The following is an 18,026-nucleotide window of genomic DNA, read 5'->3' on the forward strand; positions in this document are numbered from 1 at the left end:
TCCAGCTGGCCTTGGTGGAGCTGTACCACACTTGGGAGGAGGGACGTTCGCCACAAATGTTTTATTTTTGTATTTTTTCTACATTTTTACCGTGTTTTTTATGCCCCAACCCTCCCACTCCCTTCGTTTTTTGCTCGGCCTTTTCCAACTACGCGCGCTTCTCCTGTCTTCTTCCCTTCCGCGCGTTTTCAGCCTAGAAATAAACGCCCAGCGGGCGGCCAGGGCTCGTTCCTGTATCTGCGTCTTGTGTCGTGTGGCTCTCGCATTGTTTGTGCTTCGCTACGTCGCTCGAGCTGGCTGAAACTGCTACCATTTCGCTGCGCAGGACGCCTTTTTCAAGCGCGCGCCCTGCCTAGGCGGCCGCGCGTCTCCCTATCAAACTGTTCCGGCGCTCACTCGTGGCGCTGCCTGTTCGCCTCGCGTGCTGCCCCCTGGGTTTCTGCACGGTGCCTATACTATATAATAGAAATGACTACACCATCGAACTGTTGTCAAACGAAACAGCCGAAGTAACTCTCGTGGTCTCTCACGTTGCGAATCAGGCCAGTACGAGCGCCCGTCAGCAGGGCTAAGCATACACAAGCCCATCTCGTGCCACACGCACGACCTCCACGAAAAATTGGGTCTCTGATGAGAAGGGCAAAAGCCTACCCTTTTTCTTCTATAGTTTGCTTCTTATTGGCGTTCGTTGCAGTGGTACATATTTCCATGGAAAAAAAATCCCGGTACACCATCGCTCCTGTCGCATGGCGTTCCTTGGCGTGCTTTCAAGTGTGAGATTGCAGATGGCAGAAACGCTAGATCACTAATCTCGCGCACGGGATTTTAAGGCGAAAGCCTTCAATGGCTCACACTGCCGTGGACAAAATGTGGCGCGCTTTTGCGGCGGTTCTGATTGCCGAGGCGGGATGACTTCGTAGAGATCTCGACCAATCACAGAGCATCGCAGTATGCGCGAATACGTGCCTTATATGGCCATATGCCAATCAATAAGATCAATTGCTTATTACTAATTAGTGAGTTTGGTAGCAGAATGCGGCGCTGAGGCTCTCGCCTTTCACTACATTAGTAAAAGTCCCTCGTGATTTTTGTTCCATGAGCCTAGAAAGGCTTTCACCTTAAGACAACAGAGGAGGGGCCGTATTCAGTTTGCGTCGCAATCGAAAGTGCTGCTGTCTCACGTGACCTCGTGGACACACCAGAAACGTACGCCACCTCCGGTTCGGGCGCTTCCGCCAATCGGATGACTCGAAGATAGCCACACTTCCAATAATGTCACAAACGCTGAATACGGGCCCTGGCCTGCTCGAACATTTCTGGGTAGAGAAGCCTGCAAGACCCTGCTGCGAAGAGCGGATCCTGCTTTCCAACGATGCACCATTCATTTGTTGTTGTGGCTGTAGGAAGAAGGAAAAGAAAATGCACGGGCCTGCTACTGGCTCTGTAGCTGAGTCACCTCCGCCGCCTCGTGCAGACAGAAGAACAAACAAATAAAGAAAAGGAAGAGGGAAAGAAAGACTCGCGCCGCAATAACAGCCGTCGTCCACTTTGGGAATGCCATAAGTCTCCGGGCGCTAGGGACAACATTAAAAGTAGAGAAACCTGGGTAACCCTTCTGCGAAGCGACGTCCCCGCTGACCAGCAGAAAGCCGTCCGCCTGGCGGCTGAGGCCGCGAATAACCAATGTATATTCGCCAGTCCTTAGTCGCGGAGGTTCCAGCCCCCGTTCCTCAGGCCTGCGTGCCAGGAGCGGGGAGTAGGGGGCCTCCTAAATCGGTGGAAAGTTTTAATCAATCAATCGTCCACCACCGAAGCGGTGGCGGGTGCAATGACGGCCTACAGCAGATAAAAATTCAGTGGCAGGCTAGCCCCAGCCGCAAGCGGCGGTGACCTACCTGCCTCAGCCCCATCAGGGGAGTACCAGGACACGACAGGCCGCAAGTCCTCTAAACAGCGGGCTCTCTACCAGTTTTATGAGGCTTGCGCGCAGTGGGCAGGGAGGAACGAAGGCGCCCTTTTTCTGATGAAAATAAATAAAAGTTGTACAATCAACCATCATAAGGACGCACTACAATGCTGCTGAAATGCCATAAGACTACTCTTGACACAGCTCTGTGTGCCTCGCGGACTTCAGTTAAAGCGAGTGGGACCGTCGTTCAGACGCTCTAGTCTCGCGACATTTTTGCAAACCTTTTACGCACCAGTTCTGCAGTTCTGCCGCACTGCAAGTATCTGTATTAGCCTTTATGCTGTCTCAAGCCCAAAGCGCGAAAACGAAACTATACGCTGCGAAACACGCCATGTGGGCCGCACTGCACACAGCTGGAGACTGGATCCGTTTTCTTGAAGCCGCGTAGGTTTGAATCCATTTCCAAGCACCCACGATTTCGAGCCGTTGCTTCGCGTGTCTCGTAATTCCCCTTTCCAACAATTCTGTCTTGTTTTGATCCTCGGTTGAGGTGTCCACAGAGAACAAGTGAGACAGTTACCGCGCCTTTCCCTTCCAATATATCAATCAGTTCCTCTACTTCCTAGGGGTGATTAGGGGAACCTCTCCGGGGTGTTCCCCAGTAGCTTGCGCTCTTTATTTTGGTCCGACTTGCGGGACTTTCCACCTTCGGATGAGCAAAATCTTTCTCCTCTTGGATCAGCCCATTGCGTCGAAAGACTGTGCGGGCAAGCAAAATTTTTAGTTTCTTTTAATTGCTCGCACTAAACTCTTGTTGAGCAAAACTGAGCAAGACAGGAATGTAAAAGAATGAGAACTTTCGTGGCCTAGTGGTTAGAGCGCCAGTCTCGGCTGCGGGAGGTGGTCAGTTCGAAACCCACCGCCGGACACCCACCGGTAAAAATGGGTACAAGCGTCCCCCGGCCTGGTGCTCGGCTTTTACAGGGGTGTACGTTTGGGAGAAGCTCCGTAAACCCCGCTGCGCGCCCCTCCTCCGCAGTGGGCCCAAACCCAGTTTCGAACCTCGCAGCCTGCAAAGGTGGTTCTGTTTGTCTTGCAAAGGTACTTCCTTTGACCCTCACCTGAAGTGCTCCCTTAGAGCCTCAGCTGCAGCAGTGGCCTTGTGGTAGAGCATCCGCCTCGCATTCGGGAGGTACCGGGTTCGATCCCTGGTGCCGCCGGGTACCCACCGGTTATAAAATGGGTACAAGCTATCCCCCGGCCTGGTGCTCGGCTCTTCTGGGGTGAAATGCTTGGGAAAAGGGGTCACGGCCCAAATAGTTGCGCCGATGTGGCAGTGATTCGTTCCGCCATCGGACAACAATAAGTCCGCCTTGCGCGGCAACAGCCCATTATGTGGCCCTTTTTTTCGTTTTGTTTTTTTAGGACTGCTGCAGCTGAGGCTCTAAGGGAGCACTTCAGGTGAGGGTCAAAGGAAGTACCTTTGCAAGACAAACAGAACCACCTTTGCAGGCTGCGAGGTTCGAAACTGGGTTTGGGCCCACTGCGGAGGGGCGCGCAGCGGGGTTTACGGAGCTTCTCCCAAACGTACACCCCTGTAAAAGCCGAGCACCAGGCCGGGGGACGCTTGTACCCATTTTTACCGGTGGGTGTCCGGCGGTGGGTTTCGAACTGACCACCTCCCGCAGCCGAGACGGGCGCTCTAACCACTAGGCCACGGCTGCTCGAACAAACAGCATCGCGTTTTCGGCGTCCATTTATCGGAGTGCCGTTAGCAGATATAACTTTCGGTTCCACAAGAAGTGGATATTGCGGTCTCTCCTATCTTCTTTTCTCGATGCCCTACCACATTGACTCATCTGCCGAGTTTAAAGACGCAGGTTTGATTCCAGCCATGGCAGCTGCGTTTCTATGGAGGTTAAATGCAGGGCACCCCGAGTACTGTACGATGTCGGTGCACATTAAAGAATTTTGAGGCAGTCTACATACCAGAGCCCTTCACTATGGTATCTGCTGTGTATTGGAAGGGGAAAGACACAGCAGCCAGTTGGACTCTGGTTTATTGTCACCAGGCCGTGCATTCTGCTGGCCAACAGATGCCCTCCCAATAAAGATTAAAGCGTGCTTATATCAAAATACAAATGTAAAAAATATCAAGATAGAAGGGAAAAACAGAGCAGCACCTCTACACTAACATGTTGCCATGAGTTAGCTCTTTACTTATCGAACAAACACTATAGTGTTCCCAAAGCCAACAAGCCTGGAAAACCCTATTACTACACCATCTGTCCTGTGTAAAACAGTCATACTTCAAGAGAGGCTTTATTTACAGCAATTTATGTACATGCTTACCACACTTGGCGCAGTGGTTAGGGCACTCTACTGCTGTTCCAAAGGAAGCGGGATCGAATTCCGACCTCGGCGGCCGCTTTTCGATGGAGGCCGCCTGTGTGCTGTGCGATGTCAGTGCACGTTAAAGAACCCCAGGTGGTTGAAATTTCCGGAGTCCTCCACTGCGGCATCTCTCATAGCTTGAGTTGCTTAGGGACGTTAAACCCCGCAAACCACAAACCAAACCAACTACAGTGTTCCCAAAGCCAACAAGCCTGGAAAACCCTTATACTACACCATCTGTCCTGTGTAAAACAATCATGATTCAGGCGAGGCTTTATTTACAGCAATTTATGTGCATGCTTACCACTCTTGTGCCAAGCACAGAAAATTTGTCTCTCATGAAAAACTTGCTATGACATTAAAGAAATGATACACCTCATCTCTGTCGTAGACTGCAACCTCAGTGCGGCAAACCTGGCATCGCACCGGATTGAAGATGTCGCGGGGATCAACCACTCCGTCGGGAAGATTTCGCCCGCGCCTTGATGTCCTTGATGGCAGGCACCTGAGTCGCTCCTTCGTGTCGACAATGCAGTTCTTCACAAACATGGCCCGGTACTGTGTGTTGTAGATTTCATGCCTGCGTGAATCAGAACACTTTGTACACAAGTCCTGAAAAATCGGCACATGATGACTACATTTGGGAAGAATAATGACAGTCTTCCAAACCTGTGGCAACCAATGTTCAAGTTGCAGTCTTAATGAAGAAATGTGTTTTATGTCTACATTCTAGGATTCCACATCCATCTTTTCGCAGCTTTGCATCCATCATTAGAGGAAAGACGTCACAGCAAATGGGCACTTGATGTCAGCCTCATTGCAAGAGGGAGGTTATGAACAGAAATGGTCTAGTAGGACACTAGCTCGGCTGCGATGTAGATGATATTGTCAAGGAATATTGTCATTTTGGGCCAGAGGAGGCTCCAACAAATTTGGGAGTTTAATGCAATACCACTAATCCGCAATCCAAGAAAAACAATGTGGTGACCTGTGTCCGCCACAAAAATCCTCGATTGGCAGCGAGAAATAATATGGTCTGATGATGTCACATACCTACCAATCAATCATAATCAGTGCTCTGCCATGTTACATGACTGTGATGTCGTCAACCTCTCGATTAATTACAGATTCAACCGCTGGTAACATCAGGTCATGTAAAGACACAAAGGCAACTCGCATCCCTGGTAGGTCTTGCGGTTGTCCTGTGTCACAAAGAACTGAGTGGTGACAAAAAGTCACTTGGTTTTGTGATGTCACACACCCCACTAACCAATAAGCACTCAGTCACGTCATGTGACCTTGTGACGTCATCGACCAATCAATATTTCGTTGCCAAGTTGGTGGGTACTGGGCAAGTGGCAGACGCCATGGCCAAGCACTGACTGGTCAGTGGGGTAGGTGCATCATAAAGCCATGTGACACGGCCGAGTCAGCAGATGATCTGGGATGAAGTTCTTAAGGAGTGTGAGGCCATCTACAGGGTTGTGATCTCAACAAAATGCTATTAAATGTATCTCTTAAGAAAGAAATCAACTTGCTCTGAAAAGACAAATAGGTGGTTATGCAGAAGTCACGAACTGGTCTTATTAAGTCTACAACATTGAGGAAAGTCCTTCACTGCAATAGCTCACAGGCCTTATGGGAGGGATGCACGGCCGTCTGCTGCATTTGTTGCGGGACTGAAGTTTCGATCTTCCTTTTATTTACTTCAGACAAAGAATGAATCCAGCTATATTTTGCAGTCGCTGGACTAGCTGATAAACGCGCATAGAATAGGATTTTCCGGAAAGTCATAGATTGCTTGCTAGTGACATCACAGCCTAGTCGAAACTTGCCCTCAGTTCCCCAGCATTTGCTTCTTTAAAATACTTACATTAGCATTGTTTTTTCCACCCGTAATAGGCAACTCTGAAGAATGTGAAGCAATTGCAAACTAAAAATGCTCAGAAAGCTCCCGGAGTTGCCCTGTAAAGGTACTGAAGTGTCCACTAAGCTTTTTCACACAAACTCTGGGACTAAAATCAAGGCTCTGCATGCCAACATTGAAGTAAATGCCCCTCATGTTGGTGACTGCATCAAACAAAGGTAATACCAAATAAATTCCTTAAATCCTACATGCAGAACCTTAGGTAGTTGGTCGCTTCTCTGAAACATGAAAGGTTGCATCTTTGAAGAAGAGCTCTATGTGCTTTTTCTAGACGTTGTTGGTCCCCTGCACTGTTTATTTTGTTCCAAATACAGCTTAGTGTACAAACCCTGATTCTGAGCTTTCCCTTCAAATGACTTACCGTTGGCAGTCAAGGCACAGCAGTGTCATGCACCCTGGACAGTTGAGGACAGCATCACTCAGAGGAAGTGGTTTGACATGGCCACCATCTTTTCCATCCTTGGGGCCACCAGGAAATATGCATTCTCGTCGCTGCTCATTCACCCACTTCTCATCTTCATCATCCATTTCTGGATCATAGAAGAGGTCGTCATTGGATGGACCGTCCTTGTCAGATTTTGCATCGCCCACTTTGCTCTTTGCCGATGCGTCATCTGCTTTGACCATGTTTGTTGTGTTATCCGGTTTGCTTCGCTTAGCCTTAGGACTGTAATGGCTACTACCTGCTTGACCTTTTTCGGTGCTGGAGGATCCTTGACCTGTTGAAAACAAATTCAGAGTTTTACGGTTTACAGCTACTGCAGAAACTTCAATGGGGTGAAACAACAATAAGTATCTCTAATTTGTTATAATGCTTGACTGCTTAGGCATTCTACATGGCAGTAAGCTAGACCTCAAAAAAATAACAAAAAGCATGCTAGTGCAGAATTCCATACAATAATCAAGACGTGCATACAGCCTCTTTATTCTTCCATACAAATGGGAATGCAAAGGTGCTTCCTTTAGGTCGCATTGTAGGTAGAGGTTTTTATGCTACCTTTACAATTTCAGGTGCAACACGGCAGCTGCATTACTTTGCACTCAACATCAGTACAAAGATGACCTCTCTAAGCTTGACCTACTGCAATTAAAAGTTCTGTAATTCACTTTGAAAGAAAGTGGGAGGAATAGCTGGCCAACTGGTTTTCATCCTTCATTGCATCATCACTGCATGTTCGACACCAATGAACTGACACGCCAACAAACACTGACTGGTTTTGTTTGGCCGACACGAAACGAATCTATCTCATACTTGTTGCAACTGTACACACGCAGCATAATACAGCTCACAAATAGGATGCAACAGCTAATTTAGAGCAAATAGCCCAAAAACTATGCGGTCGTCCACTTTCAGCTAGAATGTGTGAGCGCATGGTTGCGCTCTTTGGAGTACCACTGTGTCCATCACAGTTACGAATCTAACTAAAGTGGCTGATGAAAAGAAGCATAAACTTTTAGTCCCTCTACAACAGCACAATTTTGCTTTTGATACAAAGACATTTCAACCACTAAAAATGGATGACCGTGTACATTATACAGAGAACGTATCCACACAATTCAATCGAAATGCTAAAGAGTAAATACTAGAAAGCAATAGAAGTGAAAATGACAATTTCTGTTACGTTTCAGAGATGGTGCTGGTGAGTAGGTAGGCATTCAATGTGGGCCACAACCGTGTAATGCAGTACCTCATGTTCAGTCTCCATATACGTACAGTACGGCATTCCTATCGCACCGTAACAGCAAGTGCTTGGATTTGGGGGCTGTACAGTTGTCCACATATCTGTATACAATACCTGAGCAGTGTGCTCTGTTGTGCATTGAATGACAGTTGTTGCTTCCTGGCTGGCCTGATATATTTGACACACACAGGAAGCTAAGCACGATCGATGGTAATGTACACTCCTGATAAGTTCTCGGTTCTTGCAGACCAAAAACGCGGTTTAAGACAAAGTACGACAAAGAAACAGACGAAGTTAGTGCCGTGTTTGTGTTTCTTCGTCCAACTGCTTGCGTCTTAGATCGCGCTGTTCGTTTCATGATGCTTCAGAGCAAACTCGCACCGCTAAAGTGTCTTAACGCAAACTGAACCGTAGGCCGCTCGTAAATTGACGCACAAATGTAGGCATTCCTCGATCCATCATTCAGGAGCTCTAAACAGATGTGTGGACGACTGTACTGTATATTCGTATTTAACCGTAAATTGATTGGAGATGCTGACGATACCTTTGGGATCTGACGGGCAGGCGCCGTAGATCTGCCTCTGCTCGAAATCTCTGAACGTGGCAGAGAGCTCGTCTTCCATCTCCTTCTCAAAGTCATCTTCGGGTTGGGCCTGAGACAAGTAAGTCTTGCGCACGTAAGCCTCAAAGGCGTCCTCAGAACTGTAGCAACAAATGGGAAGCAATAATGAACAATATTGAACATAAATGTTCGGGACAGTTGCATGGCTAAGACGATCTGCAGGCTGTTGGCTCGGCAGACAAACGAGCGTAAGAGATTCAGGTGTCCACGGAAAAAGTGTGAAAGATAAAGCACATTTCCTTTCCTATTAACCAATCTACAGTTTACACTAGGGACCCCGAATTCGTGTAAAGAAAATGATTACCTCTGTGTATGAAACCGCGTAACTACAATCACACTGATCTTCAGTAAATCGCTTCAGTCATATGTTTTATTCCCGCATTGCCACAAATGTTTGACAGGTGAACTATAAATCACTAGTTCACTTTTTCTTTTCTTATTTTTTTTAATTTATTTATTACGTATTTTGCGATGCGCTATCTTTCGGAGACTGTTCGCTTGCCAGACAAGTACTTACAAACCGGACAGAAAACACTCAGGGGCGCATAGCAGCAGCTCACCTGCTACTGTCGTAGCCTTCACTGTCCGAGTCTTCGCAAACTTGATAATCGTAGTGATCCATGTTGGAAATTGTTCGGGAATGCTCACAACACGAAATTATTCTACGTCGCAAAGCAAACGCACACGGCTGCCATTGCAAAAACTGCGATGCTGGATTGGATAGGATTGGATTGATTTCTTTATTTTATCGCATTGAAGGCTATTATTGAAAAAAAAAAAACAATACTTATCGAAACCACATACCAACATCCACTTACCAATTTGAAGCTATCATTAACTTTAATGCATTAACTACAGTTACTACTGTCTCGCAAGCTCTATGACTTTCAACGTGATATATTAGGCCATTTTTACCCATCTAGCCACCGTATGCGCACTAATGCGCACGCGCGGGATGCTGGGGTAGAAAGGGTTGAGAGAGAGAGAGAGCAAACGAAACCGAACGCGGTAGAGCAGAGCAGTCAGCGAATGGGAGCTATGGTGGCCGAAGGCGTGTGGGCGGTGCTCGCCTGCTTGAATTTCGCTGCGTGATCAAGGGACGCGGTGCCCATAATCGCCAGGCTGGATCCTCATCGCCGAAGTGTTGCCGAGCTGGGCCGAACACGCGGCATGGATCCGGCGCCCAAGCAACGCTTCTGGGGCGAGCTATTCCCGACTCGCTTGAGCGCCGTCGTGTTCGTGGCTTACATCGGCTTCTTCGTCAACCAAGGCGAGAGACAGTTTCGATTCCGAAATAACCGAGCTGCTGCTTTTGCGTGCGATTAGCGCGACTGTTTGGTGTCCCTGTGTGCAGCTACAGGGCTCGTCTGTTTCGCGATGCGCTATGATCATGTGCATTTTGTGCACTGCAGCGTTCGTTGTCAGGCAAAGTTAATTTCTTCACTGTTCGTCTCCGGTGCATTGTGTTGCTATGGGATGCTGTCTGTGTTGTTGGTTCGGACTCTAGTTTAGGATCTCGCATTCAAGGCGAGGATGCTCATGCATGCGTGTATGCTTGATCACTATTTAGTATATGCTCATTTGCTTTCGATTAATCGATATATCGTTCCAGAAATTATTTGATATCGCACTTTCGCTTGCCGCTGTCGTGAGGCCGTGTCTCCGTGCTCACTTAATTCATTTCGAATAAGAAGCGGTGACTGACTTATATGGCTTTGATAGGTCATACCGATGTCCATTAGGCACCATCCTGTGACTGATTTGCGCAAGGCGGTGTATTTCGTAGCGGGTCTTCGATCTCAACGTCGTATATCGTTGAAGGCCTCGTTCTCCAGAAAATCCAGGGTCGCCGTTGTTAGCTTTGTGAGCGAAAAATCGGGCTGTTAGGTTTAAAAATTGGTAGTTGGCACCTGACATGGCCGGGAACGTGTCGCGTTTTTTGTTTTTGTTTTTTTCTTACGAGGACACGTACGAGTGGTCGCGTTCACATGAGATGCCAAAGATTGGACTGTGAGGGACGTGATGAACCCTCCGGGATACTTCCGATCGAGTCAAACAGGCTACCCCTAGGCTACGCGGGCAAACGTGTATGGCTTAGTCAAGCGGGAATTTATGTCAGGAGGTCTTTCACGTAAACTATGCCAAATAAGTATATGTGAGATAACAGATTTAATTATTAAAGCGGGTAATGAAAGTGCATCTGCGCGAACGAGTATGCGTGCATCTGACGCCGCGTTAGAGAAAGCCTATTTATTGTACTCGAAGTTTCCTGGCGCACTCGGAAGTCCGGCACAGGCAGCGACGATAAGATACGTCTTGGGAACTAGCGTAAGTGATTTCAGACGTGGAACCTGTTGTATAGCAAGCACTTATCGACGAGATGACAGCGCTGTTGCCGGATCTCCTCGGACAATACAAGTTATACCGGCCTCGCACTTGGATAACACGTTTCGGCCATTGAGGACGTAACACCTGGTACTATAGCTGCCGTGTGTCTTTCTCCATCTTTCTCCGTTTGGCTGGTTTATATTCTTAAAGACAATGTACCAGCTGACCCAGGTTTCTACTCTCCTTCTATAACTCGTCTTGTGTCGTTATTTTGGCTGCTTCTTTGTGTGCCTACCGCGATCAGCGATCCATCTTTTTTATATGCTCGCGAGTATCGCGAAAAAAAAAAAAAAAAAAAGACCAGTCGGCGAGGCCAAGGAAATCATTGGGGATTGTACTTTGTCTTTTTATTCTTTTTTTTTTAATTTTTACTTCAATAATCACATAAATTAGTATTGTAATCTGTTTAGGGGAAAGATAATTAAACACAAAGTAGAAGGAAAAACAACGTGCCGATGGTGGGAGCCGAACCCACGACCTCCGAATATCGCGTCCGGTGCTCTTCCAACTGAGCTACATCGGCCGCTGTCCCCCCTGCTACTTTCTTGGGTTATAATGTTGTCTGTATACGAACCTTGAGGGTGGCGCTGGTGAACACTCAATTTCGACCACACCAGGTGGTCGAACTTACTCCGTAGCCCTCCACTACGGCTCCTCGTTCTCTCTTTCCACTTTTATTCCCACCCTCCTCCCTTCCCTTACGGCGCGGTTCGGGTTTCCACAGAGCAAATGTGACAGTTACTGCGCTGCGCCTTTCCCTTCCTGTGAACCAATTATTATATTACGTTAAACCAAACCAGGCCATCGGTTAAATGCCAGATTCCTGCCTTTTCTTTGTGCCTGCGAACAGATGTGCAACCATCACCGCCTCAATTCACTCCTTTCTTCACAGGCATGGTTTGAATATTTGGAACTGCGACTGGAAGAGAGACTGAAATAGCGGTTAAAGGACGCAGCCGTATTTTGCACAGGACTGTGCTTGCAATAGAGGGAAAAGTTGAGCATTAATCTTCACGCTCCCCCCCCCCCCCCCTTACAACAACAACAACAAAAAAGGCTTCTGTCCTGTGCGATGTCTGCGCACGTTCAAGAACCGCAAAGGGTCAGAAATTTCCAAGTCCTCCACTACGGCGTTTCTCATATAACTTGAGTCGCTTTGGGACGTTAAACCCTAAAAAAACAATAGCGAAAAAAAAAAATAAAAGCTTGCTGCGAAGGTCGTAACGTTCTATATGCGGTCTCAAAAGACGCAAAAAAGACCTACCTGATGGCAGGTAAGTCACCGCCGCTTGCAAGGGGGCTAGCCAGCCATCGAATTTTATCTGTTGTAGGCCGTCATCGCACCCGCCACCGCTTCGGTGGGGGACGACGGCTGTTGTTGCGGCGCGCGTCTTTCTCTCCTTCTTTTTCGAAGGTCATAACAGTCTATATGCAGTTTCAGAGGACGCACAGTTTTAGAGGGTACTAATTTATCACTTTAGAAAATGCTGATATAAGCGGAGTTCTTAAACCTACTCTCGATTACGGCAGAGGCAATTAATTTTTGGCTTTACATGGAGCTAAGAGTCTGTAAACTGAATAGTTGTTTATTGTAACTCCAAAACTGAGGATACAAGAAGATACAAAACAGCAGTGTGCAAAATTAGACTGCTCTTTAATAGTACCCAAGATGTGATCGCAGAAAACGCCGTTTGCTCTTTAAAACAAATTTCAATAGTTTATATGGCAGCACATGTGCTTTCAAGCAAGGACAAGTTAAAATTTGTGAGCACACTGAATTCTAAATGCGGCACATTGGTTTTAGGCCAACACGTTGCGGCATCTTCTACTGTGAGCGAAAAAGAGATTTCGGCCGATTTGCATAGTTCATCAAATGCGAAGGAGGTGCGTAGCACTGCCTATGCGCGCGAGGTAAGCACAAGCTGCTTCACGACGAGGCCAGTGGCTCGGAGCCGAGGTCCAGGGAGCACCGCGCGTGCACGTCTGCTGTCCGTGAAGGCGAGGTGAGAGATGCCGAAGTTGAGGACGAGCGAGCGACACACGACTGCTCACTCCGGTGTAACACTGGTAACACACGCTTGTGCAACGCTGCCCAGTGACGGCCGCCACGTCCGCAACTGATCCGCCCCTCTCTCACTGTCTTACTCTCTCAATGGGTGCATCTATGCGGCCGCTCTGCCACCTCGGTGTTAAGTCGCATGATGCGGGCGTCGCCACTTCCCCTTCCTCCTCTTCAAGTTTGATTGATTTATAGGAAGGGAAAGGCGCGGTAACTGTCTCACTTGTTTTTCTGTGGACACCGCAACCGCGCCGTAAGGGAAGGAAGGTAGATGGGAGTGAAAGTGGAAAGAGAGAAAGAGGAGCCGTAGTGGAGGGCTACGGAGTAATTTCGACCACCTGGGGATCTTTAACGTGCGCTGACATCGCACAGCACACGACGCCTCTTCGTTTCGCCTCCATCGAAACGCAGCCGCCGAGGTCGGGTTCGAACCCGGGTACTCCGGCACAGTAGTCGGGCGTCTTACCACTGCACCACCCCGGCGGGGCTACCTTCTCTTTCTCCACTTCGAGTTCACCAATATATATATATATAGAGAGAGAGAGAGTGAGTGGCTTCGGACAGACATCGCTGAAATCCGTGATTGCGGTTAATAGTGCTACGCACCAAAAATAACTGTGCAGGCACGTAAACTTGCTTATGAAAGGAAGGAAAATAAAAACGGCGGTAACGGTAACAATCTGTAATCTTATTTATGTATGGCGTCACACGTTATAACGTATTCATACCTAGCGTGCATCCGCGTGCCCCCCAACGGTCGCTCAGTGGTTAAGACATGGCTACTGCACGGGAAGAGGCACATTATTTTTATTATTTTTGGTTTGCCTCACCATACCACATGTACCGGAGTATACGTATAGAAAGAACCCAACCGCCGGCGGCAGCTGCGTTTCGATGGAGGCCAAACGGAGAGGCGTCCGTGTTCTGTGCAATGTCAGTGCACGTTAGAATATTCCGTGTGGTCAAAGTTACTCCGTAGCCCTCCACTGCAGAACTTTCCGCTTTCATTCCTGCCTTCCTCCATTCCCTTGTGGTGCGGTTCAGCTGTCCACAGAGAAAGTGTGACAGATACTGCGCCTTTCCTTTTCTATAAACCAATTTAAATTTCGTTTACATCCGCGTGCTTTCTCCTGTACGCTGAAATATCGCGCTGGTCAAGCGCTGCTCACAGTCCTTCAAACAGCGATGGGAGCGCTTGGTAGCGGGCCCCATTTCTACTGCGTTGCATTGTGAAGAGGGTAGCGGAAGCCTTAACGATTCCAAAGAACATTCGGCTGCGTGACCTCAAGTTGTTCAAAATGCTGATATTGTTGCGGGGAAATTTTATTGCGATCAATACTGGTTTTGAGCCGTAGCATGGTCCCGGCGGAGCCCACGCTTGACCTTCAACAGCCGAGGAGGAGGAGGAGGCAGAAGAGGAAGAAGACTGGTAACTTACGCTTTCGCGTCATACTCTTAAAGGATGAGGTTAAGTGTCCCCGTAATGTAGCACCTTACACTGATAGGGTGTGATAGGGGAATAATGTAGCAGGCAAAAGAAGCTTCCGCCGTTGTCATCGCAATTCAACTAGGGTTAACAGAGTTAAACCACAACTATTTTAGAGCGCAGCTCTTTGGCGTCCGTTCCTGAGTTTCGCGTCGGCGTCGGCCTCGTAACCAGCTCCGCCCCCTTTCATCCCCCCAGCGCTAGCAGCGGCCGACTGATACCGCTGGATGCCGCTGACGCCGCTAGAGAGTCAAGATAACGTGACTGCTTAGAGCACCGTCGCCGCCATGCAGAATGAGGAGGGGAGGGTCCTCCCCCCTCCCCCCCCCCCCCCCCCCCTGTTCCTGTGTGGCGGATAGGGTGCTCTTCAGTTGCCGACGCGCCGGTTATCTCACGTAGGCCCCGGCACGTCGACGAATACGTGACCACCTTCCCACGGCTAGACCTGGTTCTTGGCGCTGCGGAAGCAAGGGTATCATATTGTCTGCGTCGGCATCGGCGGCGTTGTCCCTGAAACCAACTCCGCAGCTGGGGTTGACTCACTATCGGCGTCAGCAGCATCAGTCAGTCGCTGCTATCTCTTCCCTCCTCCCTTTATCGCGTTGTCCGCTTGCTGCGCTCGCTTCTGCCCCCATCGTTTGCCGCTGGGTGTACACGCCGCCCCCCTCCCCCCTCTTCCTGCGAGTCTCCGGTTGTCAAAGCGCCGGCTCGAACTTAATTCCTTTCTTCGCTCCTCCTCCAATCCCCTGTGCGGTGGCAGAGAGCCAGATCGGTGGCGGCGGATCTGTACATGTGCACCGCCCGAGCCGACACCGATGTTAGTAGTGGGGGACTTTAATGTTGACATGAAGACAAACAGGAATTTCTTCACACTTATGCGGGAGAACATCCCGTTCCTCTCGCTCGTAACGCGTCCCACGGCTGTGACAACCTCGCGAGGCACTTGTATAGATCTCGTCTTTGAGAATCAAGCATTGGTGTACCAAGTCGAACATATATCAGTCTATTTCTCCGACCACAAAGCTTCCTTCATGACTGTCAAGAACTGTCAGTGGAGTCTTTGTTAAAGGAATACGTGTGAAAAATAAAAAAAAAAAATTCTGCGATAGCGCATACATGTGTTGCTCGATTTCTTTGCCTCAATCTATCGAAAAGGTGAAACAGCTTATTTGCTGCGCTCAAATTTCGCATTAGGAAGTAACGTAATCGTCGGTAATTTTTTTTATTACATTTCTGCGCTATAGCTGTTCAAAAACGGACATTTTCCTCCTCCATGAGCTGCTTCAGTATACCTGCTTTGGTCGTCCCACACCTGTGTAAATGGCTGTCAGCCTGACGTTTCCTTTCTCATGATGTCCACGCGAACTGCTCCACTTTATATCTTTCGTAAGTTGCTGTTCGGTTGCTAGGCTGTCAACTGACTTGCCTGTCTCCGCATTACCGACCTACACGCTGCATGCTGATTGGGACACAATGGGCTGGGAAAGTACCAGTAGCAGAACCTCCATCGCGACTCTGGTGTGGAAACTGGCTGGTTGGGCGAATCTGTACATGCGTGGTGCGAAATCATAGGAGGGCTTTTTTCTATGACACTGCGTATACGTATTAGGCCATATCCGATGCGGCGCGCGGAATAGTATCGGTGCTGATCGCTTGCGTGACTTTCTGGCCCTTTTCCGCATGAATTTTCCTTTTCACTCAGAAAAAATGCAGTGGGCTCCATTCGGAACGCAAATACCCATATATTTGTTTTTATATATATAAACGATGTACACGGTTGCGACATTTTTGAGAAATATTGTCTTGCATCATATATGATACACAATGTAATTAGGGGTACTTTCTATAGAAGCATGAAATTGAACATTAGTGCTCTAACTGAACGAGAATTACATTATAGATAATCGAACGGCACTTGCATGAAGTAAAAAGAAAAAGATTTTTTTGTAGATTCAGACGGACGGTATCTGAATGAAATATGACTGTAGCACTTAGGCAAATCTGCGACTGTGTTATTTAATGCAAAATTTTCTCTATGGACCACCTTGAAACTGGCTGAGCGTTTTGAAACGGAGTCCCATTGCTTGTCCGAGTCAAACCATATTGCCCAAGCACTGAAGGGCGGTGAACATCACGTTCGTTTCACTATATGCAAAAGGGTAACTAGCCTGTCTAAGTAGCCTTCAAAACCTCTCACTGACGCCATTCGGTGCCACGTTGTTTTGTTGCCTTGAGGATCGAGTGCTCTTAACTGGCTCATACTCGCGCTCGTGACCCTGTCCGTCCGACCACGAGAAATGTCTCACTTCTTCGCGAGATTCCCCGGGATACCACAAGATTGTTACGTCATCCCGCCAGTATGTCAAATTTGCGAGGAGAGCATCGACCATTATAAATTGGGACGTAGACTGGTACCCCCGCCAGATGATAGATATCTATATCGCGTGGAGGCGGCTACAAACTAATACCTTCATGAACCCGATCTGGGCATTTCACGCGCTACCAGACCTTAGGGACAATGATCAGTGCAAACACTGTGGAGCGAGAGGGACCCTCGACCACATAATTTGTAAGTGCCCACAATCTCCAGGGATAGGACAAAATATAACAAGTAGAGAAGCCTGGGATACCCTGCTGCGAAGCGTGGACCCTGCGATGCAGCTACGCACCGTCCATCTGGCGGAAGAGGCCGCAACAAGTCAAGGGGTACCTGCCAGCCTCTAATCCGCGGGCGCACGACTCCCCGTCTTTCCCGGGACCGACCGACCGTCGCGCAAGTGCGCCCCCGCCGCGGTGGCTCATTGGTTTGTGCGCTCGACTAACGAACCCAAGGACACGGGTCCCGTCCTGGCCCCGGTGGTTGCTTTTCGATGGATGTGAGAAGCATGGTGCCCGTGTACTGTGCGATAGTGAGTGAGTGAAAAACTTATTAAGTATATTTAAGGGAGGGGGATGTTAGGTGGGGTCCCTAGTCCGGGACTCCAGCGGCTGCCGCTGCTACCCGCGCACGTGTCACGAGGGCCCGTTGGGCCTCTAGTCCAGAGCTGGATAGGGCAGCCTCCCATCCCTCAATTGTTGGCACTGCATTCGGATCATCTGGAGGATTGTGTGGGCAGGTCCACACCATGTGGTGCAGGCCTGCCTTTTCCCCGCAATATTTGCATCAGTGCATATTTTTAAGGAACCCCTAGTGGCTGAAGTTTCCGGAACCCTCCAGTACGACCTCCATCATAGCGTGTCACGTTGGTACCCTTATAAACCAAACAACCGAAATAGATTGTAGTGCACATGAAGCCCTTATAATTTTTAAAATCAGAAACCGACGCAGAGTTTTAAACGGTACCAGGCGCACTTTGATTGTGAGCAAAACAGCAGTAAAAGTGCATGACGTCCCTGAAACAAATATTTATCATCCCTCCTAGCCTGTGTGACTATTTATCTGGATCCGCTGAAGAAGACTTGAATGTTGGACATTGCTATTTTAAGGCGGATGCCTTTAATGCTCATTGTTGTCAGCAGGAGCTGTCTGCAGAGGGTGTCACACTTTCGAGAGCGAGAG

The 18,026-nt window shown here is 48.6% G+C and overlaps 2 protein-coding genes across 2 annotated transcripts in view; one reads left to right on the forward strand and one right to left on the reverse strand.

The window, feature by feature from the left end:
- Window positions 1-4,558: 4,558 nt before the first annotated feature.
- Window positions 4,559-9,264, reverse strand: LOC146173496 (E2F-associated phosphoprotein-like). The gene is made up of 4 exons (XM_084585576.1): window positions 9,095-9,264; window positions 8,457-8,614; window positions 6,592-6,949; window positions 4,559-4,883 (listed from the first exon to the last, which is right to left on the reverse strand). The coding sequence occupies exons 1-4, from the start codon at window positions 9,154-9,156 to the stop codon at window positions 4,640-4,642; spliced, it is 822 nt and encodes a 273-aa protein (XP_084441702.1). The 5' UTR covers window positions 9,157-9,264; the 3' UTR covers window positions 4,559-4,639.
- A 255-nt stretch (window positions 9,265-9,519) lies between these two features.
- Window positions 9,520-18,026, forward strand: part of senju (UDP-galactose transporter senju) — a 34,048-nt gene continuing 25,541 nt past the window's right edge. The window contains exon 1 of the mRNA XM_084585575.1: window positions 9,520-9,804. Within this exon, the coding sequence (XP_084441701.1) occupies window positions 9,705-9,804 (100 nt within the window). The 5' untranslated portion in view covers window positions 9,520-9,704. The remainder of the gene's footprint in view (window positions 9,805-18,026) is intronic.

Source organism: Amblyomma maculatum, chromosome 11 (assembly GCF_055883805.1).
Source record: "Amblyomma maculatum isolate TAMU_Amacu chromosome 11, ASM5588380v1, whole genome shotgun sequence".
In the NCBI taxonomy this organism is placed as follows: domain Eukaryota; kingdom Metazoa; phylum Arthropoda; class Arachnida; order Ixodida; family Ixodidae; genus Amblyomma; species Amblyomma maculatum.